The 20,917-nt window shown below is 54.4% G+C and overlaps 1 protein-coding gene across 2 annotated transcripts in view; it reads right to left on the bottom strand.

Moving 5' to 3' along the window:
- The window catches only part of OCA2 (OCA2 melanosomal transmembrane protein), a 65,397-nt gene extending 46,327 nt beyond the window's left edge, over positions 1-19,070 (bottom strand). For both annotated transcript variants that reach the window (XM_016200712.2, XM_087829214.1), the window contains exons 1-8: positions 18,841-19,070; positions 13,862-13,960; positions 12,919-13,104; positions 11,264-11,321; positions 9,466-9,538; positions 6,904-7,061; positions 5,006-5,088; positions 3,481-3,634 (exon numbers count right to left, since the gene is read on the bottom strand). In XM_016200712.2, coding sequence (XP_016056198.2) covers positions 3,481-3,634; positions 5,006-5,088; positions 6,904-7,061; positions 9,466-9,538; positions 11,264-11,321; positions 12,919-13,104; positions 13,862-13,960; positions 18,841-19,070 — 1,041 coding nt within the window. The remainder of the gene's footprint in view (positions 1-3,480; positions 3,635-5,005; positions 5,089-6,903; positions 7,062-9,465; positions 9,539-11,263; positions 11,322-12,918; positions 13,105-13,861; positions 13,961-18,840) is intronic.
- Between the last annotated feature and the right edge of the window lie 1,847 nt (positions 19,071-20,917).

The following is a 20,917-nucleotide window of genomic DNA, read 5'->3' as shown; positions in this document are numbered from 1 at the left end:
TGTTGCCGCTGAATCACAACAGTAGCTTTTCTATTTAATTATAATTTCCAATGGACCTGGGATTTTTTTTTTTAGAACAAATTTGAGGAAAGTCAAGGACGCGGAGAGATTGAAACCCTCGAACATTGCTGGTGGGGGACGTGAACCGGTGTAGCCACTGCGGAGGCTTGTTGGGCGGTTTCCTTAAAAGTTAAATAAATTTATCATAGGACCCAGCAATTTCACCCCCAGAAATCCCCCCGGGAGAAATGAGAGCATAGGCCCTGTTCAGTTAACTGAACGAGGGGCCACTAGGCTGAAGTGGCCGTAATGCGTCAGCGGCACAGGTAAGCAAACCAAAGTCCAGGCCTTCAGTGGCTCGAGGTTAAGAAATCGGACCCTGAGGATGGCCCATCGCAACCGCCGGGCGGGCTTGGCTTGCCCAGGGCGGGTGAACTTAGGCTACAGCCCATGAAATCGCTCCTGCGCTTTGCTCTTTCCAACCACCGACATCCGTTATCCAGACCACTGGTCATCCCGAGGGCCACCACTCGGACCCACCCCGCGGCTGGGGCGCAGGGCTGTCTTCTCAAGGCTGCGCTTTCCACGGGAAGAACGCCCAGCGTTTCCTTCCGCCCCTGGGTGTTGCCTCGCCGTGTTCCCGTTGTGCAAATCCTAAGACCCTTGACTAAATCCTGACCGTTGATTTCCAGCCAAAGCCCCCAGGCTTGTTTTGAGTCGGCTCCAGCAGCTGCAGGCTAGGGGGAGGCAGTGTGGCTGGGGGTGGGCCATGGACGCAATTCTGGGGGGGGCTCCGAAGAGGGGAGCTGCAGGGAGGCCCTCGGTCTCCGAGAAACCCCGAGCGCCCGCGAGCAGAATGTCGGGAGGAAGGCTGATGGCTACGGCCATTCTGATGGGCCTCAGACAGAAATCAGGATCGTGGCATAAAGCGCCGCGGGGCTTGGCTGAGGGGTGTCCGTGTCCCCGTAGAAGGTAGAACGTGTGGGTGATGAAATTGGTTGTTTGGCTGAGGAAATGTCTAAGCAAAGGTTTGGAGGAGCCGCCTGGACCACGTGTAGTAAAATCGGGGAGGAGGGAAATGACTGGAAGATGGACTTGTTCATCAGAAAGGAATCAGAACGGCCCTGGCGGGTGCGCTCAGTGGTTGGAGCGTTGGCCGCACACAGAAGGGTTGCAGGTTCGATTCCTGGTCAAGGCATTTACACCGGGTTGCAGGCTGGATCCCAGCCCTCCAGGGCCTGTGTGGGAGGCAACCAATCCATGTGTCTCTCGCCCATCGACGTTTCTCTCTCGCTCGCCCTCCCTCGCTTCCACGCTCTCTAAAAATCAATGGAAAAAAATATCCTTGCCTGAGGATTAAGGGGGGAAAAAGAAGGAATCAGAACTTAAAACCTGGGGAAATCATCAGCCTACCCACATTGGAAGAAGCGAAGAAGCTTATTGGAGAGAAAACACACAGGGTGAGTGGCTAAGTCAACTGTGGCTCGTCCACACCACGGAGCCCGGCTCCGCAGGGAAAACCAACTTTTAAAAAAGAACACAGGGAGGTCGAGTCAGGGGACCTCAAGGGCCCTTCTCATTCCAAAATTCCATGCTAGTAGATTCCTAAGTTCATCAAGTGGGGATTAATTCCCCTAAATATAAGGAGCTGTCAGAACTAGATTCTAATTTTCACTTAAAAATGGCGCAACAACCTGAGTGCCCCGAGGGCGAGGAACTGGCCAGTCGGTGCAGTCCTGTCCGTCCCTCCTGGCGTTTCTTGGGCAAATGCCCCCTTTCAGCGAGAGGAGATGGTTCCCAGGGACAGCTGCGGAGCAGGGATGACGCTCGACCAACTGAGCTACCCGGCCAGGGCCCAAATTATGTCATTTTCAAAGGCTATAAAATTATTCCTCCGAAAAAGATGATAAACCCTAGAAGAGCAGAGACGTCTTTTCAAAAATAAATTGGCATTGGACTGTATTTTTTAATAACTAGTGACTGAACTGATTAAAGCACACTGAATTTATGCAATGCCTAAGTTCAACGTGATATTCAGAAAAACGGGAGAGGCACACGCAATGAACCCGGTGGACATCCCTGGAAGTTGCTGAGGCAGCCATTCATCACCACGAAAATCAATAATTAAAGAAAACCAATGTATCTGTGTTTCTGGCCTAAACTGTGTTTCACATTAACAAAGCCGGGTAGGGGAAAGGTCTTCCATACAGAATGACTCATAGACGCAGACGAAAGGATGGGAAGTTTATCGTAAAAGTGAGTGACGTCACTGGGTCAGGCAGCGGTCCCGGTGGATAGTAAAACCATCAGAGCAAAGATACCAGCGAGGCCGGCAATCAACAGGCCGGGCTGCCCCTCCGAGCTCACTGAGTAATCTCCGCGTCTCTGAGAGGGGACACCAGGCACCAGGCCCTTCCTCCCCACACAGCTCAAATCCCAGCACACTGGTGAAGTAAGCAGACCCGAGAACAGTACCCGAAGGCTTCAGAGCTAAACTGTGCTCCGTAAGGAAACGCGGGGACAGAGTAACAAATGCATCCCACCGGGAACCCATCAGCCCCATCCGGGTGCAGAATCTCCCAAGGACTATGCGGCGGGGTTTCCACTAGGGGGCGGTGTGGCGCAGCCCTGCCCTGGAGGTTGGCGGCCAGGCCGGGAGCAGGGCCTGGAGGATGGGCCCTCGGCTGGACCCCGGGGGGCTCGGCTCACTGGAGCCAGCATTTCTCACCAGGCAGACTAGACACCGCAGGCAAACTTCTGGACCCTTCCCGGCCACATTCTAGAACATTCCTCGCACAGCCGTCTCCTTGGCTGCACCCTTTGTTGTCTCACCCAAGCTCCCTGAGAAACACCCTGCAGAGCCGCACCCTGGACGGACTTTCTGGAGCCACCGATCTCTGTGTCCCCACGAATCTGGCCCCACCGATGGGTCACTGGGCACGGGGATCCCGGATGCTGACGGAAACCCTGGCCTCTGGGCCGGGCGCCTGGGCACTGCTCTGTGCCGTCGATGGGGAGCCACACTTAGAGTATCCCCAAAAGAGCAGATTCACAGGACAGGAGAGCAGCCATGCAGGGCACTTAGCCAAGCGCATCAGCAAACAGATAACCCTTTGCGCACCCAGCCAGAGGCTTCCAGGCCCTGTCGTGGACATAGCCCTGTGAAGCAGGCGGGCATCTCACTGTGCCCCTCACAGGGGAAGACCCTGTGCCCAGGGAGGTGGCAGAGTTGGGTGAGAAAACCACACGTGTTCAGTTTTCTGGGGCGGGGTTTTGCTGGCACCTGACACACTCATCTTGTGCGTGTCAGCTGCCGAGATTCAGCAGAAATGCCAGGACAGTTTTCTACCTAAAATGACGGAAACGTCACTTCTCAGTGAAGGGACCGAGAGGTGGGACTGAGCCCACCCGGAGCCCCCGGCTAATTGAAAGACACTCGTTTGCGGGCACAGACGAGTCTAGGATGGGCGCACAGGTCACCTCAAATATGATCAGCACGTAGACGCCGGCGAGGATGACTGCGGCGACGGTCGCCTGGGCTCCCACGCCGGCCCGGAGGTGCTGGTGCGCGAGCAGCAGGGGGACCACGCGGGGCTGCTGGAGGGCGGCCCGGACGCTGATGGAGACGCCGTCCCTGCGGAACGGAGCGACGACCTCAGCGCTGGTGAGGAAACGGACCCGCTGCCCGCGACTCACGCTGCCCCCTCGGGTCCTTCCCACACGGGCGAGGCAACCGTGGCCACTGCCAGAGCCCCACTGATCCCGGGCCTGGCAGGCGAGGGGCTCTGAGCCGGGGTGAGGGGCTGACGTGGGACACGGCCGCCCCGTGGCCACTGCAGGTGCCACTCCAACCGCTCACGGGGAGCGGGCCGACCGTGCTGGTTCTAGCCATTTAACTTCTCTCCTCTCCACACCCCGCGCGGCTTTCCCTGCTCACCAGCGGCGGAGCCGCCTTGTCTCACGCGAGGGATCCCGGGAAGGGCCACGTGCAAGCTGAGCACAGACTGGGTGCCGCTGGTAGGGGAGGAGCCCCAGAAGCACGCGAGGTGTCGACAGCCCACGGCAGCCGAACCTGAACCCGTTTCTCATCTGCACCCGGCAATGTGCTGACTGTGTCCCCCCAAATTCCTATGCTGACCTCCGAACCGCAGTACTTCAGAACGTGGCTGCATTTGGAGATGGGTCTTTACAGAGGCGAGGAAATAAAACGAGGCGGCTTGGTGGCCCTGATCCAATAGGACGGTGTCCTTACAAGAGGAGGTCGGGACACAGACACTCAGAAGGACGACCGTGTGAGGACACAGGAGACGGCCCTCTGCCCACCAAGGAGAAAGGCCTCAGGAGACACGCGCCTTGGGGACATGAATTTCTCTGTTTAGGTGACATTTAAACGCTGTGGCACTCGTAGGGCAGCCCCAGCAAGCGCACAGAGCAACCAAGAGCGCAGGTCACGTGGAGAGGCCTCAGTTAAAGGAAAGGCCAGTGTGGCTCAGTGGTTACGGCTCCAGCCAGCTCACCAAAGGGTCTCGGGTTCAATTCCGGCCAAGGGCACGTACCTGGGTAGCAGGTCCCCAGCCCCAGTCCGTGCGGGAGGCAACCAATCGGTGTGTCCTCACATCGATGTTTCTCTCTCTCTCTCTTTCTCTCCCTCTCTCCTTTCCACTCTCTCTGAAAAGCAACGGAAAAAATATCCTCGGTCAACATTAACAAGAAAAAAAAGAGCCCTAACATCTCCTAGAACGCCCCTTGTAGAGCTTCGTGACAGTAATGAAATCGAAGCATAAGCTATAAAAACCATACGCTTCCGAACGGGCCCTGTGGTCAACGTGGTCGCTTCCGACCGCATGTGGCTGTGACCCCCTCCCACGTCCCGCGTCCATCGTCTACGCAGGAGGAGCGTCTCATCCAAAGGAACATACTGACCCGGCACCATTTGTCCCCAGAATCGGAGCCCCGCAGCTCAAACTTCTCACCTCCCCCAAAACCTCGACCACCGGGGACCCACCTGCTCGGAACCTCGAAGGTCCTGCTCACCACCAAGTGCTCGCTGCGCCGAGGGCTCAGAAGCACCGTCCAGTTGTGAGTGACCTGCAAAAGGCCAAGTGTAAGACCGCGGTGAGGCTTTGAACTTGACCGTCTCCGGGATCCAGAGCTGTGCCGTGTGGGTGCCGTGTGGGTGCGTGTTTAGGGTAAAAAAAAAGAGAGGACCGGAGAGGCCTTTCCACGACGCCCACCTCCCGCCACAGCAGTCCAGGCCGTGCGGAGCTGGAAATTCCCGCCCTTTGGAGGCTGTTTTAGAAGAGTCCTCTGAGCCCTCTGGGCAACGCAGGAGAAATGCTTGAAAGTGCTACCCACCCTGGCCGGTGTGGCTCAGGGGGTTGGGCGTCCTCTGTGCACCGAAAGGTGGCCGGTTTGATTCCCGGTCAGGGCACGTGCCCGGGTTGCAGGCTCCGCCCCCAGTTAGGGGCGCGCAGGAGGCCCGTGCATATTGTGCTCTCACGTTGATGTTTCTCTCGGTCTCTCCCTCTCCTTGACTGTCTCTAAAAATCAATAAGAAATCTGAAGAAAGAAAAAGCTGCTTGCAAACTGGAGCAGATGGGAGGGGCCCCAGGATTTACTGCCACTGTCCTGTCCCCTCCTGAGCAGGGTGGTGAAGAGACCTGATGAGGGAGCTGGGAGCGGAGAGTGCGGGGAGGGCAGGGGTCCTGCTGCCCACGGTCGCAAAGGAAACTGAAACTGGGGACGGGCTTGGGCAGAGCACGGATGGGAGATGTGAATTCTCTCAAAGCGCTTCCGTGCCTGGGAAGAGCACACGGGACAGTCCTTCAGGGAAGACGGTGCGTGGCCGTGTTTCTGCAGCTGAGCTGGGGCTGTGGGGGCCCCGCAGCCGGCCTGCGGGCGGGCTGTGAAAGGTGACGCCCCCACCACCAAGGCTCGCGGACAGGGCGGCAGAGGGGCGCCCGCCTGGTCTTCACCGCAGAGCCCTCGCCAGCCAGCTGCACCAGGGAGCCGGCTGTGCCCCAGGGCCATACCCGGGACGCTGGTTTAGAACATCAGCGTCGCCCGTGAAACCGCGGTGTCGGCCACAGGAGAGGGCGACCCTGTTCTGTGGACCCCGCTCTGCGTGGCAGGGAGGGGTGGGGCACCCTAGCCCGTCGGAGGCTCAGTGTTGGATGACAGCCTGGTGTCCCCGCAGCTCGTCCTTCTATTGGTCGTAATAGGGGACGCGACTTCATAGCGAAGTCGCCGTGGTAACCCAGGGAGTCACCGAGGCCAGGACTGCGGGACAGGTCCCTGCACAGAGGGGGTGGGCCTGGGCTGGGCTCTCCTGGCCTCCCGGGGATGCCAGCTGAAGGCTCAGGCTCTGAGACACTGAGCAAAGACATAGGAACAGGCCATCTCAGCCAAGTGTCCACAGCCCGGGGGATTGGAGTGATGGGTGTCCCCTTACCGTGAAAGGGGAACACACAAAAGTGTGTTCCAAGCATATAATGTTTCAGTAAAAACTCACAAGCAGCCCAGCCGGTGTGGCTCAGCGGTTGAGCATCGACCTAGGATACACGAGATTGCGGTTCGATTCCCGATCTGGGCACATGCCCGGGGTGCGGGCTCGATCCCCAGTAGGGGGGGTGCAGGAGGCAGCCGATCAGTGACTCTCACTGATGTTTCTCTCTCTCTCCCTCTCCCTTCCTCTCTCTGAAATCAATAGACATATTTTTTAAAAATAAAAACAAGCCTGTTTTACTGAAATGGGAGAGTTGTAACTGACTTAGAGAAAAGGGGGGGAAAGCATTTCAAACACAGAGCAAAAGGCTCCCTCTCCTGTCCATTCAAGAGCAAGTCAGCTTATAAAGAGATGTGGTGCGTTTTTAGGATTCTTTTCAAATAACGTGTAAGGGTGACCTGCTGTGGCCGCCGCCTGGAGCCGGGAGCGCTGGCCTGCGTCACCTCCACCAGCACGTGCTCTTCTCTCCCGGGACGGCTCGGGCCGCCGGCCACCAGGGCCCCTGCCAGGTCCACCTGGAGCAGCGTGGAGTCAGCTCGGCTGCTGAGGTTCTCAGCTGGGGGAACGTCAAGGTGGACCACGCAGCAGGGAGAGGCCTGCAGTCCCCGCCACCCGCCCGGGCACACCCTGCTGCAAGATGCCCAGAGACTCGCAGGGCCCGCCCTTTCCTCCAAGTCCGGGGCCAGCCCCCTGGCGACCCCCAGACCTCTCCAGGCCCGCCCTCCTGACACAGCCTTTGGCTTTGCCTTCTTGGACCCTGTGCGCTTTGAATCCTGTGGTTTAACATCTAAGTGGGGTCTCCCTGCCCTGCTATCTCCCTTCCACTTCTGCAGCCAACCTCAAACTCCTCCCTGGAGCCACAGGGAGAGGCAGACAGGAGGCTGTGTGAAGGAACCAACCCACATCCGCACCCAATGCTAGGGCACCCGGTCTCCGTTTGTAAGGTGAGAAGCCAGAGAGAACTGAAAATAAGAATTCTGTCCTGGCCGGTGTGGCTCAGTGGGTCGAGCACTGTCCTGTGCACTGAGAGGCTGCGGGTTCCGTTCCTGGTCTGGGCACAGGCCTGGGTTTGGGGTCAATCCCCAGTAGGGGGTATGCAGGAGGCAGCCGATCGATGGCTCTCTTTCCCTCTCCCCTCCCCTCTCTCTAAAATCAGTAGAAGCATTTTTTTTTTTTTAAATCCTCACTGGAGGATATTTTTTCCATTGCTTTTCAGAGAGAGTGGAAGGGGGAGAGAGAGACAGAGACAGAGAGAGAGAAACATCAGTGTGAGAGAGACACACCGATTGGTTTCCTCCTGCACAAGCCCCGACCTGGACCGGGGATCGAGCCTGCAAACCAAGGCATGTGCCCTTGGGCAGGATCGAACTCGGGACCCGTCAGTCCGTGGGTCGATACTCTAACCACTGAGCCAAACCGGATAGGGCAATAAAAGGGTATTTTTAGAAAACAGAATTCTGTCGTCAGTTGAGTCGGTGCTGCCCACCGCAGTGAGAGGAGAGGAATTCCAAGCTGGAAGCTCTCCACCCGGGAGGCGCTACCAGGGGAGGCTGCTCCGCCACTTGTGACTAACTCCCTGCCCTGGCCCTGCTGCGGCCTTGACCCTGAGCTCCCGCCTCCTGCACCTGACTCTGCACAAATGCAGGAGCCTCTGCTACGGCTCAGGGCTTCTCTCTCTGCTCCCGGATGACTCGCCCCTGCGGCGGGGCCCGGGGCGCTCTTGGTTTGCTGGGGACGCATCCTATCTGGCAGCCTGAGGGCGCAGGGGCACCAGGTAGCTGTGGGCGGTAAGAGGGGAGAGCTCTCCCCGGTGGCCCCGCCTGGCAGACAGCCAGAGAAAGGTTACCACGGCAACCGCAGGAGCAGCACTGCCCACCTCTGACCGAGTTTACACCAACCCCTCACCTCGTGCTCACTTAAGCTCCACTCCCCTCCAAGCTTCACCTCGGTGCTATGGACCCTGCAAAATCTATGTTCAAGGCCTGACCACCCCACCCCCCACCCCCGCGTGGTTGTGTTTGGAGATGGGGGCCTCTAAGGAAGCAACTGAGCTGAAACGAGGCTCTGATCTCACAGGATTAGTGTCCTTATAAGAAAGACACACCAGCCCTGGTGGGTAGCTCAATTGGTTTTTTGTTAGAGTGTTGTCTGAATACACCGAGGTTGCGGGTTCAGTCCCTGGTCTGGGCATGTCCAAGAATCAACCACCGAATGCATAAATAAGTGGAACAGCTAATCAATGTTTCTCTCTCTCTCTCTCCCCTCCCTTCCTCTCTCTCCCTCAAATCAATCAATCAATAAATAAAGAGAGAGATAAGAGAGAGCTTTCTCTCCTTCCACACACGGCAGGAAGGTGGCGGTCTGCAAGCCAGGAAGAGAGCCCTCACCGAAACCAAATCAGCCGGCACCTTGACCTTGAACTTCCAGCCTCCAGAACTCCAGAAATAAGCGTCTCCTGTTGAAGCCACACAGTCAGCCAGAGCTGGCTGACACGCTCAGAACGTCTACCCTACACACACGTCTGCCTTTTCACGACAAGCCATGAGGCCTACAGGAGGGCAAGAGAAAACACACAGTGAAGGAACCAAGCAGTCGCCAGACCAGGGAGACAGCCAGGAACAGAACCACTGAACCTGGCAGCCGGTGGGTGGAATCACCCAAGCTGAAACGCAAAAGGAAACGGCGAGGGGGCTGCTCAACAGAGTGCCCCAGAGCAGGGGGACCCCAGGCCCTAACCAATGTGACCCTCGGCAGCGTCAACCTCGCGTGGGAACCTCACCACCAACCACCCACCACAGGCTAACGCTCCCTCTCCTTCTGTTCCGAGGCCCCGTCTTTCCTTCCACGTCTGGCCTGTCTACGCCCTTGGGTGACACCTGGAACAGTTCCTGGGTGTCTCTGCTCTGTGACTCTCAACCACGGGCCACGTCCACCTCCCGTCCCATGCATGGTTTAGATACAGTAGCTTTCCAGCGGTGACACAGCCAGCAACTGCCAGAACTTCCCTTGGTCTGGATACAGGCTAAAGGAAACCTGCAACAACCAGAAACGCTTTATGAAGGGTTGGTGGGGTGAGAGCAACCAGTTTATGTAATTTTGATAACAGTTGAAAATAGGGGTATGGTAATGGTGTTGACTGACGTATCCCAAATTCACCAGCTTACTCCGAATAGCTTTTCTTAGATATTACAACAAAGTTCTGACCCATTATACTATGGGCCATGATTATTGATATTTGCCAATTTTAAGGAATAAATACTCAGCCACAAAATTAAATCATCAGAGGGGGGTACGTGTGGTTTCCCACACACACAGCACGGAATACATCCCACACGATGGTGGAATTTTCAGACCACCTTCTACACCATTAGAAATTAAAAGGATGCTCTGGCTGGGATTGCTCAGTGGTTAGAGCGTCGGCCTGAGCACTGAAGGGTCGAGGGTTCGATCCAATCAAGGGCACGAACCTGGTTTATGGGTTGATGCCCCAGCCCTGGGTCAGGCGTGTGCAGGAGGCAACCAGTCGATGTGTCTCCCTCACATTGACGTATCTCCCTCTCCCCTTCCCTCCCTCCCTTCCACTCTCTAAAAAATCAATGTGAAAAATATTCTTGGGTGAGGATTACAAAAAAAATAAAGAAATTAAAGGAATGGTGAGATGCCAGACTATGGAAATTCAAAACTAACTCCTCAAACTCCACCTCTCAGGGGGAATTGGACACAAAGGACAGGTCAGCTCTCGGGCAGGGAGACTGGCCCACCCTGACCTCCTCCTGGGAAATCCCGGGGTGCCCACCCCCCAGGCCCGGCCAAGCCGCAGGGGAGACAGAGCCACACAATTGTGTGGAGAGAAAGGAGAGAGGGAAATTGGTAGCCAAAAAAGTGAAATCATGATCTTTGCAGAGTTCAGTGTGCTTTGTTTCATGCCTTCTCTGCACCAACAACCTCCTCCTTGTGAGTAATCACACACATGTGCACATACAGATACACAGCACACACAGGGGGCCTCACACACACGTGCACACACAGATACACACAGCAGACATGAGACCTCACACGCATGTGCACATACAGATACACGGCAGACACGGGGGCCTCACACTTGTGCACACATGGATACACACAGCAGACATGGGACCTCACACGCATGTGCACATACAGATACACAGCAGACACGGGGGCCTCACACACTTGTGCACACATGGATACACACAGCAGACATGGGACCTCACACGCATGTGCACATACAGATACACAGCACCCACAGGGGGCTTCACATGTGCACACACAGATACACACAGCAGACCACACACCCATTTATCCAGGAGACACTCTGAGTGGCTCAGGCTACGTCAAGACACGGCCCACACAAATGCCCCAGCTGAGACACGCTCCCCGCACGTCCGAGGGCACCCGTGTCACCGCCAGAGCCCTGCTGGCATAAACAGGTTGGCCTAGCCAGGCAGAGGCACCATCTCTAAAGGACACTGAGACATTCCAGGGGCCACCATGACCACTGGACATGTCCCCACGCCAAGAACGCGTGTTACCGCGTGGGGTTGAAAGAGAATTCGGGAAGCCATGCGGGGTGGGGAGGCCTGGGGCACGCTAACTGCCTCTACGGAGCAAAGCCAGGCTTCTGTTGTGGGACATGGGGCAAGGCCAGAGGAGACTGCTCAGGGCCTCCCTGGCCACCCGGACACGCACTCCGCCTCTCCTCCTGGAGCGGGGGGCCCCGCACCTCGGCACGGCACTCACCGAGCACATCACCACGAAGGCGAACAGGCCCGCGACCCTCAGCCACCGCGCGCAGCGCCTGCGGGAGGAAAGGCGGGTCCCGGTCAGGTCAGGGGGCGACCGTGCTGTTTCTCCCTCTCTCCCTCTCTCTGAAATCAATTATTTTTAAAGTAATTTCTTAGGAGCCCTGGCCGGGTAGCTCAGTTGGTTAGAGCATGTTCCTGAGAGGCCAAGGTTGCGGGTTCGATCCCCGGTCAGGGCACATCCAAGCAGCAACCAGGGATGCATAAATAAGTGAAGCAGTGAAGCAGCAAATCAATGTTTCTCTCTCTCACTTTCCCTTTCTCTCTCTAAAACCAATAATTAAAAAAAAAAAAAAAAAAAAGAATTTCTTAGGAGATAATTTAATAGACAATCAGGCCACACGCTCAGCCCCTCTAAGGACTCCTGATGGCGTCCAGGCCCCGTCACCACTACACACTTGACCGCGGCCCTCCAGCCCGAGGTGAACCTGGGCCTGGCCGTGCCTCCAGCCCCACCTCTGCTCATATCACCTCCCCGGACCCACCAGAGCCTGTCTTCCAGTGATTCCATCGCCGCCCAGGCCTGCGTGCTCCCCACCAGATGCTCCTCGAGGGCACCCCGATTGCCAGTGCTCTGTCCCCGCACTGGGCAGGCCCCTGGCACTCAGCCTGAGCTGGCACATGCTTGTAGAACGAAGGAGTGCGTGTTGGGACATCTTTTTCAAAAGCTTTCTGCCCTGGCCAGTGGCTCAGTGGTTAGAGCATCAGCCGGTGCACTGAAGGGTTGCCGGTTGGATCCCCAGTTGGGGTGCGTGTGGGAGGCCAATGTTTCTCTCTCACATCGATGTTTCTCTCTCTCTCCCTCCCTCCCTGCCTCCCACCCTTCCACTCTCTCTGCAACGGAACAATATCCTCTGGTCTAGATTAACAACAACAAAAAAGATTGGTCCCCTGATGCAGAGAAATGGTGACACTAACGCTTGACGGCTGCATGCGGTCTCCTCGCCTCTCCGCAGGCTGACTTTCCCACAGACCACGTTAGTGGAAGCCCGTGGAAGGCCGTGGAGTGAGGGGACATCAGGCGACAAGGACAGTCACACGGACGTGCTTGCACCAGCCCCTCAGCTGCCTCAGATCTGGATGGGGACCCTGTGGTCCTGGTCCCCAAGGCTCGGTCTGTCCCTGGAGACACCACTTTCAGACACATTGCTCTCAGTAAGGGCCCTTCCTTCAAGTAAAGGAAGCTGCCCGGCCAGCGTGGCTCAGCGGTTGAGCATCGACCTAGGATCCAGGAGATCGTGGTTCGATTCCCGCTCAGGGCACAGGCCCGGGGTGCAGGCTCCTCCATCCCCAGCAGGGGGCGAGCAGGAGGCGGCCGATCCATGACTCTCCTCATTGATGTTTCTCTCTCTCCCTCTCCCGTCCTCTCTCTAAAATCAATAAAGACTTTTTTTTTTTAATGTACCTATGGGACAAAACAGTGGCCATGGTCCACCTGACACGTCTTCTGGGAAAAGTGTGACAGCCCTTCCCCTCACCTTCACCGTGCAGGGTGGGAGGGACATCTAAGGGCGAGACCCCAGCCTCATCCCAGGCCAGCAGCTGCGCTGGGGACCATCACCCTGTGCCGCATGACCCTCCCCGCGCCCCTACCTCAGCTTGGAAAGACGGAGCCGGGCCTGAGCGCCTTCCAAGAGGTCGCCCTTGTCTGAGGAGGCGGATCGGGAGGACCCGGCCGCCTCACTGCTCAGCAACGACCTGCCCTCCCACTCGGCCGAGCTGGCGTCCCAGGACTCAGCGGTGATGAGCTCCGGGTGGCACACGGCCAGGCACCGCGACCTGGAAAGAAGCACTGGGGTTATATTCACGGGAATAGGTCCGTCTCCAAACGAGGCTGCACCTCCTGGTGCTGTGTGAAAGGCGGACTCCATGCCGGCTTTGAAAAGGCCCACAGACGTTGAGGGGCTGGGTCGGGCCCTCTGGACATCACAGAGAAATCTGGAGTCACTCGAATCTTCAAAATGAGTGTGGGCCTTCAAGAAACATCAGCTGGGCCCCGGTCGGGTTCCCAGTGGTTAGAGCTTCATCCAGAAACGCCAAGGTTTCGGGTTCAATCCCCATTTAGGACATACCCAAGGAGCAATCAATGATGCTGAAATAAGTGGAGCAACGAATCGATGTTTCTCTCTCTCTCCCCCTCCCTTCCACTCTCTCTAAAAATAAAAAAAAAATTTAAATCATTGGAAAAAATATCCTCAGGTGGGAATTAACAAAAAAATAAAAAAAGATATCCCCAGACAGCGCCAGCTACCCTGGTTGAGAAGCCCTGGCCTGCTGGGTCCGAGTGCGCGAGCCTGAGCGGACAGGTGCTACTTCATCACGGCAGGGTCATGCTCAAGGCCACGCAGAAATTCATAAGCCACAGAACACAAGCACTAGAGTCATGAACACCTAGGACCTTGAAATGACACGGAACTGGCAGAAGCCAAACATGTCAGGGGCAAGTTCATGTCTCAGAAGGAAACTCTCCCACATCCAAGCCCAGGGCAATGCTCAGAGGTTCCTGAATTTGGGCAGAAGCGAGGGGGGGACTCACCCTTTGTCTTGGGAGGAATTCCCCAGCAATGGAGTGGTTTCTGTAAAGCAGGGCTCCATGGCCCTGGAGCTGCAGAACTGGGGTGAAGGTGCCTGAAACCTGAAAGACACAGAGGACAGTCACCAGCATGAAAGGCTGGCGCCCTCCCCAGCAGCAGGGGGCGCACACAGCAAGAGGCAGTGACAAACCTGCGTGAGGATCTGGTTAAATCTGCGCTGTAGAAAGCCGAAGGTCTGGGAGAGACTGTTCGGAACACACTTCCTCCCAGGGTGGACCAGGCTGGAAGGCAGAGCAGGGGCGCGGAGAAGGCCCGGAGCTCTGGGGCAGTCATATTGTTGGACTCACGTTAGCATCGAGGATGCTTCCAGAGGATCTGTTACTCCAGGCAGAGCTTTTCCTCCAGAAACCCATTCGCGCCGACTGGTGTGGCTCAGTGGTCAGAGCACCGGCTGGCACACCAAAGGGTCTCGGGTTTGATTCCAGTCCAGGGCACGTACCTGGGTTCCGGGTTCGATCTCCAGCCCCGGTTGGGGTGCGTGCTCAAGGCAACCAATCCATGTGTCTCTCTCACATCGATGTGTCTCTCTCTCTACCTCCCTCACTTCCACTCTCTCTCTAAAAAAAAAAAAAAATCCATGAAAAAAATATCCTCAGGTGAGAATTAACAAAAATAATAATAATAAAAAGAAACCCGTTCGTTGTCTGACGGGCCCTTTATACTCAGAAAATTCTGTTTCCCAAGATCACAGTACTGAAACATCGCACATTGAAAATACCCTAAGGGCTTCCCTTGGGAGACCACGCAGCAGAAGGCAGGGCCCATGGAGTCGCGTGAAACGAATGGGGAAGGGGGTGCGGGGGGCTCTCCGGGGACCGAAGCCACGGCTGAAGCAAACCCAAGTGCAGCTGCCTGGGCGGCCTGACCCCTGGAGGAGGGGCCACCACGAACTTATCCAAACCCCAAGCTGTTCCGGAGGGGACAGCTGCAGGGACACAGGTCCCACCAGCCGGGTTGCCACCCTCATCCAAGGGCACCCGACCTTTCAAAGCAACCCGTTCTACAGGAAAAGTTGAAGGAATCACTTTCTTTCCTAATTATCGGGAATGTGGCATTTTAGACGGAGCCCGGGCCGCGCGGAGCTGCCGTGGAGGCAGGAACCCTCACCTGGGGAAGTATCATAGGCGACTCGGACCACGGGGCAGAGCAAAGGGGAAACTGGGAGAGAGGGAGACAGAGACAGCCACCTGCTGCTCCACTTGTCGAGGCCTCATTGGTTGGCTCTTGTATGTGCCCTGACCGGGGATCGAACCTGCAACCTTGGCGTATCGGGGGTGACGCTCTAACCCACTGAGCCACCGGGACAGGAATGAAGAAAAATATTTCCAGCTGCTTTCCTGTCACAGACAATGAGACTCTGGTCTCCTGGATGAACGACAGGGCCCCAGCTGTCCCAGGCCAGTGAGCGTCCGCTGGGCACAGCGCCTGGGCAACCGTGGGCACTTCCTACAGGAACATGGGTGACTGGGGGCAAGGTGTACAGGTGCCCTGGCCCAGGTGAGAGCAGAGAGGGGACAGGTGAATTCTGCCTGGGATTTCATAACAGTGCGATTTTAGCTGCTCAAGCTGGCGGAAAGGGTTAGCCGGGCTTTTCAAATATTTTTTTAAATTAATTTTTAGAGAAAGAGGAAGGGAGAGGGAGAAAGAGAAACATTGATGTGAGAGAGAAACGTCGATTGGCTGCCTCCTGCGCATCCCCACCGGGGATCGAGCCCGCAACCCGGGCATGTGCCCTGACTGGGAATTGAACCGGCGACCTCGGTGCACAGGACGATGCCTGAGCCACACCGGCCAGGCTAGTTGGGCATTTAAATCTTCGTCTCTCATAACTGCAAATCCAGAAGGGCCTCAGGTGCATTTAGAGGAATGTCTCGAGGAATCAGCTAATACCCAGGTCTTCGGTGCGGTTGGTTTGTTACACGGCATTTCTGGGAGAGCTGACTGTTACCCTGACCTCACTCGCTTTGTTTAACCACCCTGAGCGCCCATTTTCTCAGCTATATGATGCATATTAAAAGGAAAAAAGCCAGTTTTGTTGCATTAGATAAGGGAATGCAAATGGGAAACATAAATGAGTTTGGCTATTGATTCAACAATTTCCATCAGACCGTGGCCCCCTATGAGTGGCTGCCGTGTTATTTCCATCATGTTCAATCTGGTACCTTAAGCGGTGCCCAGTTCAATGTAGGTTTTTGTTTGTTTCTTTGTTTGTTTGTTAGCCCTCACTGCAGGGTGCTCACAAAGCAGAGATGCAATTACCCCTGAGAGAGCACCACCCATGGGCTCCCGGGACGGCTCACAGCCGCCTCCCAATTTCACAGCACGGAGAATTCACCTCGTTGCCATGAAAGAGGGAATTTCCAAACGGGGAAACGACAAAGTGCATTTTATTTTCTCCGAGGTGGGCGCATCTGGCTGGTCTCATTGTTTAACGTTTCTGTTGCGTTTTCTGTACACGAAGTATAATTGTAGTTAAGTGCACAGGGAGTGGTTTCTAAGCTTTTTTATATTTAGCTCTGTTTCTAAAGAGCCAACAATATACATGAGTTTCACTAGGAAGCTTCCCAAAGAGACTTCAGGACATTCCGAATTTAAACTTAATTCAACACTGTCTAGGTTTTATTTTCCCTTATTTTTTCACAAGATCCCTGATGTGCCATTCGAGAGGAAGGACAGGAACTCCCACCTGAATGGAGGGAAGGTTCAGGCTTGCCCAGGAAACACACGGTCCAGAGTCTGGAAATAAGAACGGCCGTCCTGCTCGGGCCCGGGTGGCTCAGCTGGTTGGGCTTCATCCTGTGCACTGAGAGCTCAGCAGTTTGATTCGTGTTCAGGGCACATGCCTGGGTTGTGGGCTCAACCGCCAGGAGGGGGCGTTCAGGAGGCAGCCCACTAATGTTTCTCTCTCCCTTTCTCTCTCTCTTTCTGAAATCAATTTTTAAAACATATTTTTAAAATGGCAGTCCTCAGAGCTGAAAGCCTGGCATTTTCTTTTCTAACTTAATTAAGGTAAAAATATTGATGAAATCTATATTTTTCCTGACCTTTCCTCTTTCTAAAAGAAAGAAATCACACTGACATTTCTCAGACTCCACATCTAAACCTGGGTGTGCTCAAAATTCACAAATTTCAACAGTATGCATTTTCCCCTGTGAACCCAGAGAGAAATATATCTGCCAAGAAGGACACCTTGTGGTCAACTGGGCCAAATTCATAACCAGAGTCCAGCAGCAGTAGCTGGTGGAGGCCACACACACATGCTGCATTTCAGGGAAAGGCCACAGACTGAGCTTTTAACCCCCTGCACTGGGCTCCTCCACCTGAGTCAACTATTACAAGGGGGGAGCTCCTGGTTTCCTCTTCAACCAGAGAACTGAGACCTGCTCTGTCCAATCGGAACTGCACAATTATATTTTCATTTGCACCTAAACCAACCCATCAGAACTGCTCTATAACAACCAAAGCATTATACCAATCAATCAGAAATGCACGATTTGGACCAATCAGAACTGTATGAATTTGGAAACTCTGTTTGCATAAAATTGGACCAACTGGGAACCTCAACAGGAACTTTCTCTATTAAAGGCAGCCTCCCATTTATCTCAAAGGAGCCCACTTTTGATTCTGTCAGAGGCTTCATTTCCCCAGTTTGTAAACTAGTCACCTGATAAAGTTTCTCCTTTAATGCACCTCTCTGGGAATTTTTGTCAAGGCCCCCATGTCTCAGCAACTCTGTGTATAGGTTTGCAGAATTCTTATGCACTTGCAAGTTTATAGGCAGGCAATATTCATTTTTAATAACTTGGAAACTAACAGAAGAGGATAATAAATAGAACAGCAATTGTATATAATTCTATAATTCATACTACTGGCTGTTAACATTTAGAGAAATTCCTTTCAGTCCTTCTGTTTACATGTAAATGAATTTTTAAAGTCAGGTTCAAGAAGGATATCAAAAGATCCTTGAGACAAATAAAAGTGAAAACACAACAATCCAAAATCTATGGGACACAGCCACAGCAGTTCTAAGAGGAAAAGTCATAGCAATACAGGCCTACTGCAAGAAACAAGAAAAATCTGAATTTTAAAAATCTAACAATACATCTAGTCAGTAATACTGTAATCACTATGTATGGAGCCAGGTGGGGACCATGTAAGTTATATAAATGTCTAACCACTTTGCTGTAAACCAGAAACTAATATAATATTGAATGTCAAATGTAATTGAAAAGTTTAAAAAAAAAAATGTTTTTAACTAGAATTATAGGCATCAACGTGGCTAAAATCTCAAAAATATGGTGACTAAAAAGAGCGACTCCCAGTTTCACCATGTGTGAAAGGAGAGTCTACGATGTTCAGCAATTCATGAACACACGTGGCAGGGGGCCCAGGCACATTGGTGAGCAGGACGGGAAGTCAGGACAGGCCTGGCCTGGAGAAGGGAGAGGCGGGACCAAGGCAGGGGCAGGACCACACACACACTGCATCTCTGTGATGCTCTGGTGCTGCAAAGACAGGCTGTCCTCAGTGCAGGGGACATGGGGACCAAGATGTGCAGGGCAACCAAGACACTCACAAGACACTACTTGTATATCTATTTATTACTTTTGTATTGGTAACTCTTTAAGGGTTTATGAAAAGTTTTTTTTATGTAAATCCATATTTTTCTGACATGAAAAACAATATTCAATTAATTTGTTGATATATTTCTAGAAATAAAACAGGGTCTAAGATATATAATATATGCATTTAAATTCATGTAATACTTTTAATGCCTTAAATAATATAGTAAATGCTAAATCTTTATGCTAAGAACTCTTTTCTATTTTTATTACCTGCATAATATCTGGAAATCTTTCCCACAAACAATGTGGGGGAACAACACTCGTGGGAAGTCAATGTAAAACCATTTTCAACTCACCTCCGCTCCGTGAGGAAGGAAGCAAAATCCTGGTCCACAGGAACCCAGCAGCTCTGCCCGGCCGCCCCGCTGGGGTAGGGGCTCGTGGGGTCAGCCCCGCTGAGTCCCCGCTGTGGCCTGCGGCCGCTGGTGGTGAAGCCCAGGCCAGCACGCGTGGGAGCCGACGTCTGATGGAGCTCCACCTCTAGCTCGCGGGAGCCCAGCCGGCCACCTTCCTTCTCCAGATGCATGGTCTGTGGCTACGCTTCTCACTAGAGTCAGCCGGAAAGAAATCACCATTAATTACCAGCAAACTTTGAGTATTGTTTGCACTGTGGGGAATCCACACTCTGGATGGTACAACAGAAAGGCTTCTTTTTTTTTTTAATTTATTGATTTGAGAGAGAGAGATAAATTTGTTATTCCACTTATCTATGCATCATTGGTTGGTTCTTGTATGTGCCCTGACCGGGGATGAAACCCACAACCTTGGTGTCCCGGGAGGATGCTCTAACCAACTGAGCTGCCCAGCCAGGGCCCAGAAAGGCCTCTTACAATGAGGCCCACCCAGGGTTCCAGCATCTCCAACATCACACAGGAAACTGTGCTCTCATCTCCAAGGGCAAACCTTTCAGGACCCTGGCCGTGACCCAAGTATTCAACAAGGGAGCATGACTTAGGTACGTTGTGACATGAGCACAATATGAAATACTGTGCAACCATAGAGATGCTCTAGCAGGATATTTCTCGATAATGGGGAATGGTGAGGCTATGGGGGAACTGTTGACACTGGGGTATTTTTCCTGAAGTCAATATGTTAGAACAGAAACCAAAAAGACACAGTCTCCCAAACGTGGCTCCCCGTGGTGGTGGCACACACAGCCGCCTGTGGCTTCTCCTGTGTCCCTGTCTATGCTATGGTGTTTTTGTTTGATTAAATATGTTTTTGTTGATTTTTAGGGAGAGAGGAAGAGAGAGAGAGAGAGAGAGAGAGAGAAACATCGATTGGCTGCCTCTTGCACACACCCTGACTGGTGATGGAACCCAAAACCCAGGCATGTGCCCTGACCGGGAATTGAACCAGTGACCCTCTGGTCTGCCGGCCAGTGCTCTAACCACCAAGTCACGCTGGGCCAGGGCTACCACGGTTTTAATGATTTTTGCATCAAGCAAATTAATACTTTTGTAATGAGAAAATAATAATACCGGTTATCAAAATGGTAAAAATTGGGGAGAAACAAGATGGCAGTGTAGGTAACAACTGCACCCGCCGCCTCCACAACCACATCAAAATTACAACTAAAATCCAGAACCACCAGCACTCAGAGCCTCTTGAGATCTGGCTGCACAGAAGCCCCACAGCCAGGGAGCTGAGGAAGCACCGACACCAGGAGGAGGGGCGGAGACATGGGCGGGTCGGGGCTGGATCACCGAGACCCGGCCACGGGCCCACACCTGGTGCCGCGGGTTAAACCCAGGAGGGAGCTCAGCAGTGGGGGTTTCCTGGAGGAGCGAGGGGTCCCAGCCCCACAGCAGGTCCCCAGCCCAGGGCTCCAGGCCGGGAAGAGACGTCCCCACAACTCCGGGCTGTGAACCCAGCGGGGATTGTCCCTGAGGGTTGCGGAGGCTGCGGGAGCCCCAGCGGCTCCTCTAAAGGGCCCGGCTCGGACTCACTCGGACGCTCCCTCTGAGCCCAGCGCCAGACAGCAGCCTGAAGGGACCCGGGACACTCGGGGGAACTGACCTGCCTGAAGTCGGGGCAAGAGGCAGAGGGGCGGCTTCCTCCCAGGCAGAAGGGCTGGCGGAGGCCATGGCTCCTGTGGCGAGTCCTCCCCCTACAGCCGGCGGGCAGGCACCATATTTGAGTCGCCAGCACCTGGCCCACACCTTTGGCCCCGCCCCGTGATTCCCCAAGGCCCCGCCCCTCCCCACCTGCAGGCTCATCCAGGCCATTTCCAGGGGCTTTTCTCTGCAAGTGGCCTCTCGAGCCTCATGCTTAGGACTTTCCTAAAATCTCTCAAACAAGCAGCAGCAGCCCCATATGGCTTGATAAGTGGCCCCAGGCCTGGCACTAGCGGCAGCTGCATTGGCTCATAAC

The sequence above is a fragment of the Miniopterus natalensis genome, chromosome 22 (genome assembly GCF_054644295.1).
Source record: "Miniopterus natalensis isolate mMinNat1 chromosome 22, mMinNat1.hap1, whole genome shotgun sequence".
Classification (NCBI taxonomy): Eukaryota; Metazoa; Chordata; class Mammalia; order Chiroptera; family Miniopteridae; genus Miniopterus; species Miniopterus natalensis.
The sequence above is the reverse complement of the archived record's forward strand: the minus strand, read 5'-3'. Positions and strand labels throughout refer to the sequence as shown.